Source organism: Chionomys nivalis, chromosome 8 (assembly GCF_950005125.1).
Source record: "Chionomys nivalis chromosome 8, mChiNiv1.1, whole genome shotgun sequence".
Classification (NCBI taxonomy): Eukaryota; Metazoa; Chordata; class Mammalia; order Rodentia; family Cricetidae; genus Chionomys; species Chionomys nivalis.
Window position 1 is genome coordinate 50,275,702 of NC_080093.1, and position 17,065 is coordinate 50,292,766.

The 17,065-nt window shown below is 46.1% G+C and overlaps 1 protein-coding gene and 1 non-coding gene across 2 annotated transcripts; one reads left to right on the top strand and one right to left on the bottom strand.

The window, feature by feature from the left end:
- Nucleotides 1–10,931: 10,931 nt before the first annotated feature.
- Nucleotides 10,932–14,523, bottom strand: Mrpl11 (mitochondrial ribosomal protein L11). Its single transcript, XM_057779110.1, has 5 exons — nt 14,326–14,523; nt 13,862–13,957; nt 13,403–13,496; nt 13,158–13,317; nt 10,932–11,221 (listed from the first exon to the last, which is right to left on the bottom strand). The coding sequence occupies exons 1-5, from the start codon at nt 14,446–14,448 to the stop codon at nt 11,116–11,118; spliced, it is 579 nt and encodes a 192-aa protein (XP_057635093.1). The 5' UTR covers nt 14,449–14,523; the 3' UTR covers nt 10,932–11,115.
- Nucleotides 12,226–12,412, top strand: LOC130880854 (U2 spliceosomal RNA). The gene has a single exon (XR_009057655.1). It is a non-coding gene; the product is annotated as a U2 spliceosomal RNA (small nuclear RNA).
- Nucleotides 14,524–17,065: the final 2,542 nt, after the last annotated feature.

Sequence of the window (17,065 nt, forward strand, 5' to 3'; positions counted from 1 at the left end):
GGGCAAAGGAAAATTAGGAGGTAGAAAGACCCAGATTCATATCACACTCTGACCTAAAGCTTCCACCTTCTCACAGATACAGTGAGGGCAACCACAAGGACAGCAACCTAAAGACCCTGTCAGGACAGACAAAAGCCTCTTCCAGCTCAAGAAGCTCAGCAAAGACTCAAGTTGTTTTGACCTACAAGGGTGACCTGGAAACTTAGAAAGCTTCTTCTTCAAGGAAAGGACAACTCCAGGCTCCGATCTTTCCACAGAAACACAAAAGTCAGCTGGGCACACGCCTTTAATCCCAGCACTCGGGAGGCAGAGGTAGGTGGATCTCTGTGAGTTCAAGGCCAGCCTCGTCTACAAGAGCTAGTTCCAAGACAGGCTCCAAAGCTACAGAGAAACCCTTTCTCGGAAAAAAAAAAAAAAGCTGTACTATCATCCCCAAGAGGACCCTGTCTTAGTTCCCTCCTCACCACAGGGACAGCGAGGTGGCAAGATGCATAAAGGTGTTTGTGCCAAACATGATGATCTGCATTTAATCCACGAAGGAAGGAGACAACTGACCCCTGAAAACTGTCTTGGATTTCTAATGCACTCCAGAACACACGCAAGGCTGTGCGCGTGCACACACACAAACTTACATGTACACTGTACACATACTACATACACATCACACAACACTGTACATACACGCACATTACAAACACTACATATACTATTACAACTAATAACTAAAAAATTAAGAAATGAGGGTGTATTTAGGAAATGGAACTCCTGGCAACCGGTGACAATAGTGTATATTTTGTTTGTTGTATATTTCTGTTTGTTTTGCCTCTGAGTTTTTTGTTTGTTGTAACAGTCCCTGGAACTTGCTATATAGACCGGACTGGACTTGAACTCATAAAGCTCCACCTACCTTGGCTTCCTGAGTACTGATTTGTCTTGGTTTTGTTGTTGTTGTTTTAAAATAAAGTTATAGATGCTTACTGTATTTACATCATGCCCCACTTCCCAGTACCCCTTGTCTTTTGTTTGCTTGTCTGTTTTCTGAGACAGGGTTTCTCTTTGTAATCCTGGATATCTTGTAACTTGCTCTGTAGACTAGGCTGGCCTCAACCTCAGAGATCCCCCTGCCTCTGGAGTGCTGGCATTAAAGGTGGGTACCACCACAACCAGTTTTTTTTTTTTTTTTTTTTTTGAGACAGCATTTCATTCTTCAGCCCAGGCTAACCTGGAGTTCACTATGTAGTAGCCCATAGACATTTTACAAATCCCCCTGCCTCAGGTGGTAGGATTACAGATTTGAGCCACCACTCTTCTTATAACCCACCCTGAGGTTCAGCCTGACCTGAGGTGAGGAAAATAAAATAGAAGAGGCAATGTTGCCACCTGCTGGAAGGAGAAGTAGCTGCTCCTTCCCTGGCTGGTGAGGCCCCTGTGGCTGTGAGCATCATCACCTTAGAACTGACACACTGAACCCTCCTGGGGCGGGGAACTTCAGAATCTGAGAGTAACTGATGTTATGGGGACACAGTGCATGAGAGAAGGTGTCTTAGTTACTGTTCTAATGATGTAAGGAGACATCAAGGAAACTTATAAAATTAAGTATTTAGTTACAAGCCATGATTATCACCACTCAAAGAGTGGCATCAGGCAGGCAGGCAGGCATGGCCCTGGAGAAGCAGCTGAGAGTTTACATCTGATCCACAAGACAGAGGCAGAGAGAAACCTCACAGTCAAGCCCATGTCCAGTGTTAGGGTTTCTACTGCTGTGAAGAGACACCATGACCACAGCAATTTTTTTTTATAAAGGAAAGCGTTTAATTAGGTGGCTTAAGCTTCAGAGACTTAGTCCATTACCATCATGGAGGGACCATGGTGGCATGCAGGCAGGCATGGTGCTGAAGACAACTGAGAGTCCTACAATTTGACTTGCAGGCAACAGGAAGTGGTCTGAAACGCTGGGCATGGCTTGAGCATATATGAGACCTCAAATCCCGCCTCCACAGTGACACACTTCCTCCAACAATGCCATACCTACTCCAACAAAGCCAAATCTCCTAATAATGCCACTCCCTGTAATATTCAAACTACCACACTCCACTCGCTAGCCCCCATAAGCTTGTAACAATATCATAATGCAAAAATGCATTTAGTTCAACTTCAAAAGTCCTTATAGTCTATCACAGCCTCAACAATGTTTAAATGTCCAAAGTTCAAAGGCTCTCCTGAGATTCATGCAATCTCTTAATTGCAATTTCCTTTAAAATAAAAAGATCACATACTTTCTACATGTAATGGCATATAACATACATTTCCAGTCCAAAACAGAGGGAAAGAAATACTGGACCAAAGCAGGACCAAAAACCAGCTGGGCAAACTCCAAACTCTGCATCTCCATGTTGGATGTCAGAACAGACTTCAGATCTCCAATTCCTTTTAACTTTGTTGACTGCAACAAACCTCTCTCTTGGACTGGTTCCACCCCTATTACCAGCTCTCCTCGGCAGGTATCCCATGGCTCTGGCAAATCCAGTATCCTGGGATCTCCAAGGTAATTCAGGCTTCACCTTCACAGCTTCACACAATGGTCTTCATCAGGGACACCGCTGAATCATGCCTGGTCTTGAAAAACTCTAAATGCATTTGTAAGCCCCCTCAACCCTAAGACATTTTTCTAAAACCTTAATATCCCAGGATTGGGATATTCGGCCAAACTTCCCTACCTCCCCTTAAAACCAAGGACATAACAGCTATGTATGCACATACTGAGATGTTGGAAACTTTCCATCTCCCTGAATAGGGGCATGATAACCCTTAGGTGTTGACTCAGTTACTGATGTTTTGACTTAGTCCCGGGGAAGGGGCAAAGTGACCTTCAGAAGTTTCCCTTTACCTCATCTGATCTGGCAATCACTCTCCAGCTAATTATTGGTAACAGCCTTTTTGAATAAGCCAATCCAATAAGTTGGAAAACAACCTACAGGTTCCCCCCCCCTTGTCTCTGTGGCTTTTTGCTTTAAAAGATGGGCTGTAACAGCTGTGGATGTCCTTCATATCCCGAACCTGAAGGACCCTGTCATGACAGAATAAAAATCCTCTTGCTTTTGCATCAATTTGTGGTTATGTGAATGGTGTCTGGAGCAACTCTTCCCTGATGTTTGGGCATCTAGTCCAACAGTCTCAGAGTCTTCCCTTAGACTTGGAGTCAAGTTCTATAACCCCTTTCTTCTTAATTCCACAGCCATGTGGACAAAGCTGCCAGGTTCTGCTGTTTACTGGGGCTGCGACATGGCCCTCTCGTTCAATTACATCTTCACCAACTTTCTGCTTTCGATGATTTCTTCACTGCCTAAGTTTGGCTGTCCTGAAACTGGATCTGCAGTCCAGGCTGACCTTGAATTCAGAGATCTTTCAATTACACTTTGTAAGACTTTAAGACAATTCTGAAGCCATTTTGACAATTCTGAATCCTCTCAGCCTCTGTGCCATAGTGCTTCCCCTCTTCCCCTGGGAACCAAGGACCTAACAGCTACACTCGCACGTACTCAGTTCCTGAACAATTACCCATATACGTATGTTTTGGTTCAGTCCCCTGGGAAACGGGGTCAAAATGACCTCTTACCTCACCTGATCTGGCAACAGCTCTCTCGTCAATTATTGGTAATAGCCCTTTAAATAAGCCAATCAAAATAGTAAAACAACAACCCCCCTTGCTTCTGTGGCCCCTTTAAAAGTAGACTGTACCAGCTATTCGGGGTCCCTCGGCTTCCCGAATGCTGGGGGACCCTGTCATGACAGAATTAATAAAATCCTCATGCTTTTGCATCGGCTGTGGTGTATGAAGTGGTCTCTGGGGGCGACTCCTCCTCGGTGTTTGGACGCTAGAGTCCAACAACTTCACCAGCTTTCTGTTTCTTTCACTCCTTAAGCCTGGCTGTCCTGGAACTCGCTCTTTAGACTAGGCTGGCCTCAAACTCAGAGATCTGCCTACCTCTGCCTCTGGAGTGTTAGGATTAAATGCATGCACCACTATACCCAACTCTAAGCTTTCTTTCATTCTTTTTCACAAGTTGGAAATTTAGTTGAGTGGGATCTTGCCCTGAGGTCATTACTTCCTATATTCCTTTTCTTTCTTTCTTTTTTTTTTTTTTTTTTTTTTTTTTTGGATTTTTCGAACTCACAGAGATCCGCCTGCCTCTGCCTCCCTAGTGCTGGGATTAAAGGCGTGCGCCACCATCGCCCGGCTTTTTTTTTTTTTTTTGATTTTTCAAGACAGGGTTTCTCCGTAGCTTTTGGTTCCTGTCCTGGAACAAGCTCTTGTAGACCAGGCTGGCCTCGAACTCACAGAGATCCGCCTACCTCTGCCTCCCTAGTGCTGGGATTAAAGGCGTGCGCCACCACCACCCGGCTTGACAAGGGTTCTTCTTTCTGTAGTCTTATTCATTCCCATACTGTTCTTCCCTATCCCAGAGCTGTTCCTGAAGAGATAATCCTTGTTTTGTAGATATATAGAATATCATTATTATAAAAGAGATTGTGCAAAGCCCATATCCCACATAGCCAGCTAATCAAGAAACCCATCTATACCTCAATGGCAGCCAATACCGGGCTGTCTGCCATTGACCTCCAGGAAGCCTAGTCCCATAGGACACATAGCTCCCATCTGGCATAATGACATATGTCATGTCATACAGACGACACTGGAGTTGGTGTGGCAAACTTCTATGTTAGTTAGGGTTTCTATTGCTGTGAAGAGACACCAGGACCATGGTAAACTCTTTTTTTTTATTTTTTTTTATTTTTGAGACAGGGTTTCTCCGTAGCTTTTGGTTCCTGTCCGGGAACTAGCTCTTGTAGTCCAGGCTGGCCTCGAACTCACAGAGATCTGCCTACCTCTGCCTCCCGAGTGCTGGGATTAAAGGCATGCGCCACCACTGCCCGGCCATGGTAACTCTTATAAAGAAAAACATTTAATTGGGGTGGCAGTTAACAGTTCAGAGGTTCCGTTCATTATTGTCATAGCAGGAAGCAAGACAGCATGCATGCAGACATGGTGCTGGAGAAGGAGCTGAGAGTTCTTATGTCCTGACTCACAGGCAGCAGGAAGTGGTCTGAGACACTGGGTGTGGCTTGAGCATATCTGAGACCTCAAAACCCTCTCCCACAATGACACACTTCATCAAACAAAGCCACGCCTCTCCCTATGATGTTATGGGGCCAGTTGCACTCAAACTACCACATCCAGTGACACACCTCCTCTAACAAGGCCACACCTCCTAATCCTTCTTAAAGAGTCCACCAATTGGGGACTAAGCATTCGAATACATGAGCCCATGAGGGCCATTATCATCAAACCACCATGGAGAGCTTAAGCTTGGGGCCAGAAAGACTGAACTCAAGGGCTAAGAGGATGATGGCTCAGTGGGTAAAGGTGCTAGCTGCCAGGCTTGAAAACCTGAGTTTGATCCCTAGGTCCCACGTGGTAGAAAGAGAGTTGATTCCAGTAAGTTATCCTCTGACCTCTGTGCACACCACAGTACACACACACACACACACACACACACACACACACAATTGGAAAGAAAGGCTGAGTTAAGCATTAGCGCGCGACCCGTTTACTTTTCTCCTGTGATAGATATTTATGATACCTGCCTAAGGCAGGAGCCGACCTCAGTTCTGGGAAAACTGAACAAAGAAGATCCCTGGGGCCAGACAGTTGTACTCAAACTGGGAACACAGCAAAAGGTAAGACAAGGCCTAAACCATAAAGGATTGTGACAGAATAACTGGGCACTAATTTACACTGCCATCTTCTGTGGGAGTGACACCGAGCTAACACCTCAAAGATGAGAACAAAAATACAGTCCAAGCCCAAAGGAAGCGTGTGTAAGGACATCAGAATAAAAAAGTGTTTGACTTGCTTAAGAACTAAAAATGAGTTTCTGGGGCTTGAGGAAAGCAAGAGAAGAGTGACTGGGGAAAAGATTACCCAGCACATCTAGACTGTGTGATGAGGAATTTCGGGTTTATTCTACTGCATGTGGTAGTACGCACCCATTCTACTGAGTGTGGCAGTGCACACCTATTCTACTGAGTGTGATAGTGCACATCTATTCTACTGAGTGTGATAGTATGCACCTATCCTACTGAGCGTGGTAGTGCACACCTATTCTACTGAGTGTGGCAGTGCACACCTATTCTACTGAGTGTGATAGTATGCACCTATTCTACTGAGTGTGGCAGTGCACACCTGTTCTATTGAGTGTGATAGTATGCACCTATCCTACTGAGCGTGGTAGTGCATACCTATTCTACTGAGTGTGGCAGTGCACATCTATTCTACTGAGTGTGGCAGTGCACATCTATTCTACTGAGCGTGGCAGTGCACACCTATTCTACTGAGTGTGATAGTATGCACCTATTCTACTGAGTGTGGTAGTACTCAACAGGCTGCCAGTGGAGAATCCTAAGTTTCTGGACAGCCTGGGGCACATAACAAGACACTGTCTCAAAAATCAAAACAAACCAATCCAAAACAAACAAACAAACAAAACAATCACAAATGACAAAATTCCCAAACCAAAAAACAAAGGGCTGGTATCCTACTTAGGGTTTCTATTGCTATAATGAAACACCATGACCAAAAGCAAGTTGGAGAGGAAAGGGTTTATTTGTCTTACACTCCGACATCATAGTCCATCACTGAAGGAAGCCGAGACAGAAACTCAAACAGGGCTGGAACCTGGAGGCAGCAACTGATACAGAGGCAATAATAGCAGGGTGCTGCTTACTGACTTGCTGCTCCTGGCTTGTTCAGCTTGCTTTCTTATAGAACCCAGGATCCTTACAGTCCATTTTTTTTTTTTTTTTGTAGAGGACCTGAATTTGGCTTTCAGCACTGACATTAGGAGGCTCACAACCACCTGTAACTCCAGCTCCAGGGTATCACACACCCTCTTCTGGCCTCCATAGGCCAGCACTTAATACGCACATACAGTACTCCCATATATGCACACAAAAAAGTAAAAATTTAAAAAACAAGATGGAAATCTAAGGAACAACATCCAAGGTTGTCCTCTGACCTTCATACAGACAGACACAAATATACACAAATTATTAGAGAAAGGTTACTGAAAAAGTCTAAATAATTGCTAAATTAAAAGTAGAAAAAGAAGCCTCCACATCTTTAATCCCAGCATTTTCTTTTCACCTTTCCCCTCTCTCTCTCTCTCTCTCTCTCTCTCTCTCTCTCTCTCTCTCTCTCTCTCTCTCTCTCATGCACACATATTTGTGTACGAGTGCATATGTGTGCTAGTGTGTGTGGAACTAGAGCTCAACACTGGGTGTTTTTTTCACTCTCTACCTTATTTTTAAAATTTTATTTATGTGCCAGAAGTTGGTGGCGCACACCTTTAATCCCAGCACTCAAGAGGTAGAGGCAGGCAGATCTCTGTGAGTTCTAGGCCATCCTGGTCTACAAAGCAAGTTCCAGGATAGTCAGAGCTGTTATACAGAGATATCCTGTCTCAAAGAACAAAACAAAGTTATTTATGTATTTTATGTGTATGTTTTGTCTGTATGCACATCTGCACACCAGAAGAGGGCATTGGGTCTCATGGGACTACAGTTACAGATTGTTGTAAGCTCCATCCACGTATCTTTAAAAATGTATGAATTTTAGGGCTGGAGAGATGGCTCAGAGGTTAAGAGCACTGACTGCTCTTCCAGATGGTTCTGGGTTCAATTCCCAGCAACCACTTGGTGGCTCACAACCATCTGTAATGAAACCTGGTGCCCTCTTCTGGCCTGTAGGTAGAATATACAGTGCTAAATTTCCCGTTTGATTCACAAATCATGTGGGTGCTGGAATCAGAGCTCCAGTACTACCCAGCTAGGACACCTATAAACAACATCAACGACCAGCAAGGCCTAAGGGTGCAATAGTGGTACACATATTGGTGGTAACCAATGGCTCTTTATTTTATTTTTATTTTTATTTTTTGGATTTTCGAGGCAGGGTTTCTCCATAGCTTTTGGTTCCTGTCCTGGAACTAGCTCTTGTAGACCAGGCTGGCCTTGAACTCACAGAGATCCGTCTGCCTCTGCCTCCTGAGTGCTGGGATTAAAGGCGTGCGCCACCACCGCCCGACTCACTAATGGCTCTTTAACTGGATGTAAGACCCACTCAACAAATGGGAAACAATGCTGGGGAAACTTAGCCAACTGCTCAGGGCTAGTGAAGTCATGGTGTAGGAATAGAACTTATAACCACTTACAACCACTACTTTGCTAAACCAACATAATCCCTAACAGTAATTTAAGCATCTGTCCTTATACCCACAGATAAGTGTAGTCCTCACCCTGAACAAGGAAACTTCCCTTTGCAACAGAGAAAAACTAATACAGAAAACACAACCAACCACAATGTAGGGCTTTGGAGCCCAGTCCCAATGGACACATCTACAAAACATGCCCCAACCTAAGGCTCAGGGAACAGTTCAGAAGAGGGGTTGAAAATATTGTGAGACAGAGGATCAGAAAGTTTATGGTGAGATTATGTCTTCTAGTCACCTCAGGGGCTGTGTCCACAAAACCTTGCCAACATGACTGCCTAAACATGAGCAAACAAGGGCGACACAACAGAAATACCGAGGTGGATGAGGGAATGCTCACAATGCCTCAGCCTTCCACAAAGACAGCCAAGGAATGCTGAGTGGGAAATCAGCTTCTCTAGGGAAGAGCACATTGGTGAGCCAATGTCACTGGTCATCCCTGAAAACATAATATGACTAGCATTGTACAGACTGAACAGGCTATACTTAGGGATACATATGTAGTTGGCAATGTCTATTATTAATCTTGTGGGACAAATTTGCTGAACTAAATGTTCAGTATCCGGCAAACAAAATGCAGCATCCAGCATATGATCTATGGCAAATGCAAATTTCACCTCGCCTGCCAATTCTGCTTCTCTTCTGAGAGAACCCTTGATGTTCTGGAGAATGGGCAAAACAGGAGGCCAAGGGTTTCTCAAGGACTTCTCAGGCAGGAATCTGCTGGAACTTCATTTCCCATGGAAGTCTGAGGCCAGTTACCCCTGACACAGCACAGCTTCAGAAGTTCGTCAGAAGCTTGGGTGGCGCTCAGTGAGCCAGCTCTTGCTTTGTATTTATACCAGAGGCAGGCAGACCTTTGAGTTTGTGGCCAGCCTGGTGTGCATAGTCAGTTCCAGGCCAGCCAAGGAATTCAGTCTCAAAAGCAAAACACACCCACTTAGTAGGGAGACCTGAAGGTGTCCCTGTATCTAGATGTAAGCTTCCCTGTGACCTAATCTCTCCCACAGGATCCCCTCTTTAAAGAGGAAATACCCCCAAAGATAGACTCCTAAGGAAAGACAAAGTAGTGTACCCAAGCCTTAGTATCTGTTCTATGGACCTCATCAACTCTGTCTTCTCGTTCCTGAGAGAAAGAACACACTAATCTCCTTGTTTTGTAGTGCAGAGAACGGAACTTGGGGCTTCAAATAAGCAACAGTCCTACCAGGAAACTACATCCTCAACCCTGAACACAGGATTTCTCCCTGGCCTCTATCCTATCTTTATCCTGAGACGGGGTGTCTCTGTGTAGTCCTGGCTATCCTGGAACTCACTCTGGAGACCAGGCTGGCCTCGAACTTAGAGACCCACCTGCCTCTGCCTCCTGAGTGCTGGGATTAAAGGCGTGCGCCACCAGCGCCTGGCAACTCCCAACTTGTAGCAGCTCAGATCCTGAATTTTATGACAGGTTCCCCAGAGGTTTATGTGCTGGAACCTTGGTTCCCAGTGTGGTAGGTGGTGGAATCCTTTATAAGTGGGGCCTATGCCCAGCGTGGTGGCGCACGCCTTTAAACCCAGCACTCAGAGGCAGAGGCAGGTAGATCTCTGAGTTTGAGAATAGCTAGAAGTGCATAGTGAGACCCTTTCTCAAAAACAAACAAACAACAACAAACCACAAAAAATAGAGGACTGGAGAGATGGCCCAGCAGTTAAGAGCGCTCGTTTGGTTCAGTTGCAGCACTCACACCGTGGTTCACAAGCACCCATAAGTCCAGGTCCAGGGGACCCAATACTCTTCTTCTGAAAGACACCAAGTGTCATAGTTTGAATGTAATTGGCCCTCATAATCTCATAGGCGGTGGCACTATTATGAGGTATGGCTTTGAGTGAATATGTCCTTGTTGGAGGAACTGTATCACTGTAGGGGCGGGCTAAGCCCAGGATACCACCCATTCTCAGTCGACTTCCTGTTGCCTGCAAGATGTAGGACTCTCAGCTATAGCCACAGCACATCTGCCTGTGCGCTGCCACGTTCACTGCCCTGATGATAATGGGCTGAACCTCTGAAACTGTACGCAAGCCACACCAATTAGTTCCCTTTAGAACAGCTGCCATGGTCATGGTGTCTCTTCACAGCAACAGAAACCCTAAGACACGGGCATGCACATGATGCACATACATACATGCAGGAACACACGCACACATCAAAGAAACTGGATAAGTCTATGTTTTTAAGTGGGGACTAGTGGAAGCTGCTGAGAAATTCCACCTTCATTAACATTGGCTTTAAGGGAGGCTACTTCTCATAGGTGACCTTACGCATGTAACCATTTCCACTTTACCCTGCTGTGATACAGCCAAGAGAGCAATTGCCAGACACCAGCACCATGATTAGGAGCCAGATAGATATCTTTTCTTTATAAAGTACCAAGCTTTGGTTATTTTGATATAATAACACAAAACCAACTAAGGCACTGGGCGCGGTAATTTGCTTGGCTGCACCTGTGCTCACATGAGAAGCATTACGATCCCTGCTCACTTGTGGGGCAGCTCACACCTGTGAGGGTTGATAACTGTCGGTGTTAGTTCCCATCTCCGGGGTCTCAAGAGAGAAGCTGAGAGTGGATGACAAAGGATGTTTATTTAAGCGTGATCCCTTGGCACAGCACATGTATAGAAATATATAAAGTCACGAAACTATAAATCATCTTGCCATGAAGTCCCTTCCTCTCCTTGGGCTTAGCTTTCTCAGTGGGCCCCCTTCTTCGCCTCTTCTTTCAAAATCTCAGAGTGTAGAAGGCTGGGTTCACTTCTTGGCAGCTTCTGCCTGGGCTGCCAAATCTGCCTCTTTCTGAGCAGCCAAAACCACGGCTCGTTCCTTCTGGAAAGCTGCCAGTTCTTCTGCATTGAGGCTACAAGTGGAGAAAGATGGTTACTGAGTGGGGTCCTGGCACAGACCCCAGCTGCCCTGCCCTTTTTCCTCCCTGGACTTCCCAGCTTCCACACCTCTGCTCATCTGCTTCCTCTGCCTGGAGCCAGACAGTGAGGTGTCTGAGAGAGGCACACACTCTACCTTCCCCAACCTTGGTTCCCATCTTAACATCCTCCTTAACCCATGGTCTCTACTATGCTGTTGGGATTTACTAGTCACACTACACATGAGGAAGCGGCAGGCTTGTATGTAGACATTCCCCTCAAGTAGGGATCTGACCTCTGTACCTCTGTGCCCCATAAAGTAAGGACCTGAAGAAACATCAAGGTCAGCTGTGCTCTGCTCTGACTCCCTGTGAGGAACAGCCGATGCTAGCCTTGCTGATAATATGACACCAGCAGCAAGAGGCCCACGATGACTGTCTCTGCTCCTGTGACTGATGCGGTCTGGGCCAAATGCTCTCTCACTTGACAAGTGACTTCAAGGAAACGATTCCTGAGATCATCCAAAACCAGCTGACCTGGGCAGTTGTTGGCTTCAGGATGGAGTCTGACCGTATCCCACCCCACCTCTAGACAAGGCTCCCAGCTCACAATGAGTGTGGCTTCAGCCCCTTACCTCTCATTGTTCACTGCAATCCCCCACTTTTTGGAACATTTCTTTCCTTATCCTCCTTCTCCTGGGATGTTTTGATGGCACCTCCCTCAAAGAGTCCTCACTGACACACCAGATAAAAGCAGGCACTCTCTTCTATGCTCTACAGACGTCCATCAATTCTCAAACCACACTAACCACATGTCAGTCTAAGTCTCTATGCATGGATCTGCCTCTCCCTTAGGACTATGTATTTCTCCAGAGTGGCCAAATACTACTCCTCATTCTTGGTTATATCCAGTGTCCAGAACCATATCTAGCACATAACACGTGCTTATGAAATATATTCCAAATAAATGAGGCCATATCCTTGTTAGAATCTCAGGTGCCATCACGTCTCGGCCTTTTGGCTAAGATCAAGTGCAGTATCTCTTCTTATCAGTTTAATATCTGATACGTCCTCTATCCGAGGACAATATATTAAATGGATTTTTGGAAGTAGGAGTTGGAATAGGAGCTCCATCCACTCCACACATCGACCTGGTATTGTAGTACTTCCGGGAACGGTGCACCCCTCGGGGAACAAGGTTGGTCCAATGATAGACAATAAAATATCTGTGTGCTTCATATGAAAAGCTTTGTGTTACTGATTTCTGTTTTGTTATTTTGCTATTCTACAATCTACCTTTTTACTTCTCTATTACTGGATAGTGAGTACAATAAAGTAAGGGTTTTTTTGGAAAAAAAAAAAAGAATCTCAGGTCCCTTGATTTAAAAACTCTACACGTAGCGGGGTAATGGTGGAGCACGCCTTTAACTCCAGCACTACTTGGAGGCAGAGGCAGGTAGATCTCTGAGCTTTGAGTTCAAAGCCAGCCTCCTCTACAGAGTGAGTTCTTGGACAGCCAGAGCCACACAAAGAAACCCTGTCTCAAAAAAATAAACAAACAGGGCTGGAGAGATGGCTCAATGGTTAAGAGCATTGCCTGCTCTTCCAAAGGTCCTGAGTTCAATTCCAGGCAACCACATGGTGGCTCACAACCATCTGTAATGAGGTCTGGTGCCCTCTTCTGGCCTGCAGACATACATACAGAATATTGTATACATAATAAATAAGTATTTAAAAAAATAAAACAAACAAAAAGCAAAAACAAAACCTCTACATGCATGAAAATGTCATAACAAAGTCTATTATGTTTATTATATGCTATAAAATGTCTTTGAAATCTGACTATTTCACTATAATAGGCCTTCTCAATGCTCCTCCCAGATTAAGAGCTTCCTGGGTGCCCTCCCCACAACACAGCTCTCAGGATACTCACTCCTTCACCACACGAATGCCCAGGGAACGGGCGGAGCCAATGATGGACCGGACAACAGAAGACAGGGGCACGTCTTGCATGGCGAAAGCGTCATCCTTAGCTTTGACACAGGCAATCTCATATATGTGCTTCACACTCACCAGGCCTGCCACCTCTCTCCCTGGGAGGGGAACAAGCAATGCTTCAGGTGTCACTGCTTTCTTTCCGGACACATCGGAATCTCAGGTGCCCACTCTGCTCCTTACCTGTCTGCCGGGCCCCCTTCTCAATCCCAGCTGCTGCCTTCAAGAAGTAGGAAACAGTGGGTTGCCCAATCTTGAGCTCAAATGTCCTGTCGGGCTTAACAGAAAAAGATATATAAGAATTCCTTGTTTTTCTATTCGAGTCCAGGGAATTTATAACGTCCCTTTTCTTCTCCCATCTATTTGCCTTCCCGTGGTGCCTATAACACCACAAAAGCCAGGAAAAGCAAATCCGTAGCAAACATCCCTGCCATTTTTATTCCTAGGCCAGCTCTACTCTGGAAGCCCCAGTGAGATGAAAGTCAGGAACCAAAATACGGCAGGATTAAGCCAATTCAGAGAATTTATTGTCTAGTTTCACTGTGTAAATAAGAAAAGCGGAGCGTGACAACCTGGTTAGGTTGCAACCCCGGTGACTACTTTCAAGCGCCAGGAAGAATATCGAACAATGAGACTCTGCACCTTCACAAAAATCTTTGTAGGCAGGGGAATGCCGTCTTTGATGTCCTTTGTCTTCTCGTTGAATTCTTTGCAGAACTGGTTGATAGAGACACCTCGCTATGAGGAAGGCATTAAAAAAAATAAGTTAAGTGTGGGAATTAAAGGCTTTCTATCACCCAGGAGCCTCTGCCCCGTACCCCTTCGTCTTCATGTCCCTGTATTCTTATTTCTTCTACACAGATTCAACTACAGCTTTGTCCAGGCGCTTCGTCCTCAAGGTCCCTCTTAATCAGTGACTTGCTAACTGGGGAAGGTCAGAGAAGGCAAGGGCAAAAGAGGCTGTGTAAGTAACAAGGACATTAAGGCCTGCGGATGTGAACAGCGGAGACACATATCTAAGTGAGACTTCCCCAGCTCCAGCGCACGTTCCCGCCTATCGGCTGCCACCCTCCCGTGTCCTTCGAGCCGGGTTCCAGACACCGCACCTGCCCCAAGATGGGACCTAGTGGGGGCCCAGGCATAGCCTGACCCGCTCGCACGATAGTCCGGATCACGCCGCCGGCCTCGGGCTTCTTGAGGGCCCGAGTGACCCGGCTCAGCTTCGACATGATGCGGGACTTTCAGTATTAGTTCGCCTAGAGCAGCAAGAACTACGCTCAGAGCGCTGCCATCTTAGGTCAGAGGTCAAGGGTCCTCACATTAGGCTAGGGTAAGTGAGGCCAACAAAGAGCAGCCTTATTTCAGTCATACCGCTCTCCAACGAAAGACGCGGTAAAGAATTTTTAAAAATCTAAATTTTGCCCTCTGAAAACAGGAAGAGAGCCTGTATGGGTTCAGAACACACATTTCCCTCAGGAATGCACACAGGCACTACCTTAGACAGACAAAAAGAAATGCAGGACCTTGATTCTCCGCACGGCATTGTGGGTATGTAGTTTCAGCTCCTTATCCTGAGCCTGCTATTAGCTGTGCTCCAGGTTGCCATCTGCCGGACTTTAGCGTTGAAATGCAGCAAGTTAATCCAAGTGGGAGTCAGTCCCTGGGGTCTTCTGTTTCCTCACGTAGTTTCATGAAAGACAGTACGATTGCAAGTATAAAGTGGAAACAACCCGGCCGACCGCTGCTCTTTCTGGCTACAAACTTGATCCATATGAGACAGAGAGCTGAGTTTAGGTCAGGATGACCTGATTCATCCTCTGTACAACGGATATTATACGTGCCTTTCAGAATTATTGTGACTGCCCAATAACACATTGCCCTAGAACAATACTTGAACCAAGAGAGCAGTTACTGCTTTTTGAACAAAGGAAACAACCTCCCCAGAGCTTTTGGGACCCTCGCTTCAATAAAACCTGATTTCCCTCCAGCTTATTAGTCATACTTTATTGCTCCCCTGTCCTTCATATTTTTAATTAGAAGCAGCAGATTTTATGTTACATGTTACATCACTCTGTGTCCTGCCCCTACTCTCCAGAGCTCCTTGTAATTTCTTGCTTTTTCGTGAATGACATTTGAAGCCCTCAGGGTATGAAGCCTTTGTCACCACTCCCTAGAGCGACCTTGCATACCTAGGCGCTTTGAGACCGCAATGACCTTGGCAGGACTCTGACCGGCTTTCCTTGACCACACTGTTTGGGTGGAAGTGTCACCCCAGCCCCTGGCATCCATATATCCAGAGTCGGGAATGTTTGGGTGGAAGTTCCATCCCAAGCCCCCTCCCCTGGGAGTTGCCTCCGTCCAGATTCCACCTCTGAGAACGCCTACCAAAGATGACCCCTCCCCAGAGATGCTCAAGAACACAGGGTATTTAAATCGTGCTCCAGAGAACAAACATATGGTTTTCTGGTCTTCCTTCCCCACCTCCTCTCTGGCGGGCTGGAAGGCCACCCGGGAGCATTGGCATCCATTAAACCTGGGCTCTTTCTAATTCGGTTGGATTTGGTTTGATTCGGATTATTGAGTCAGCCGAGAGGCTTATCAGGGTCCAGAAACTTTGCACACACCTGGTTGTGAAGCTCCACTAATTGTAGGTTTGATTCTCCATTATTTTCCACAATAGTACAGATCAAAAAGTTCTTCACAAGTTGACCCCCAGTCACCAGACTGAGACAACTTGGAAGCATCTGTCCACAAAATCACTATGTGACCACGATGGCCATCGATTCATAATCCTCCAGCCTCAGATTTCCAAGAGCTAGGCTTTTGGGACTGTACCGCTACACTATAACCACCATGGCAGGAAGGAAGCCTGGTGCCAGCCAGAGGAGGAGCCTGCCTCCCATGAAGAGACTTCATGGAGTTCTTTTTTTTTTTTTTTTTTTTTTTGGTTTTTCAAGACAGGGTTTCTCTGTGGTTTTGGAGCCTGTCCTGGAACTAGCTCTTGTAGACCAGGCTGGTCTCGAACTCACAGAGATCCGCCTGCCTCTGCCTCCCAAGTGCTGGGATCAAAGGCGTGCGCTACCACCGCCCGGCTTTCATGGAGTTCTGACAAGTGATCTGGTGACCTTTCAGGGCAGATCTGACCCTGCACATCACCTCAGTGTTGGATGAGGCCGCACCTGGACCAGGACCACTTAGCTGTATCTCTTGTAGTGATATTTTGTTTATGTTTTAACAAATGAAGCTTGCCTGAAGACCAGAGTGCAGAGCTAAACCATAGAGGCCAGGAGGTGCTATTACACCTTTAATACCAGGACTCGGGAGACAGAAGTAGTCAGATCTCTGTTAGTTCAAGGCCACCCTGGGCTACACGAAATTGATCCAGTCTATTAGAGAAACAGAGCTCACACAAAGGTGATCCCAGCACTTGGGATGCCATGCCTTTAATCCCAGCATGAGGGAGGTGGAGACAGGAATGATATGGCTGGGCAGAGAGAGGAGTATAAGACGGGAGGAGACAGGAGAGTAGTGCAGTCTGAGGATGCAGTCTGGAGCAGTCAGTCAGAGGGCGCCGTCTGAGGACAGGGTCACCCTTTTGGTCTGAGGGAGGATTTGGCAGAGGTGAAAGGTCTCTCTAGTGGCTGGCTGCACTGCTTCTCTGATCTCTCAGCTTTCACTCATTAATATCTGACTCGGGTTTTTATTAAGAACAATTAGAGCACATGCTACAATCTCTTGCCCTCTAAACCGTATGCCAGTCCCTGGAGGATAGACTTGAGAGAGTTGGTGTTTCTCTCCTCAATATTCCTCCTTCTCTACTTTTTGCTTCTCTCTCTCTCTCTCTCT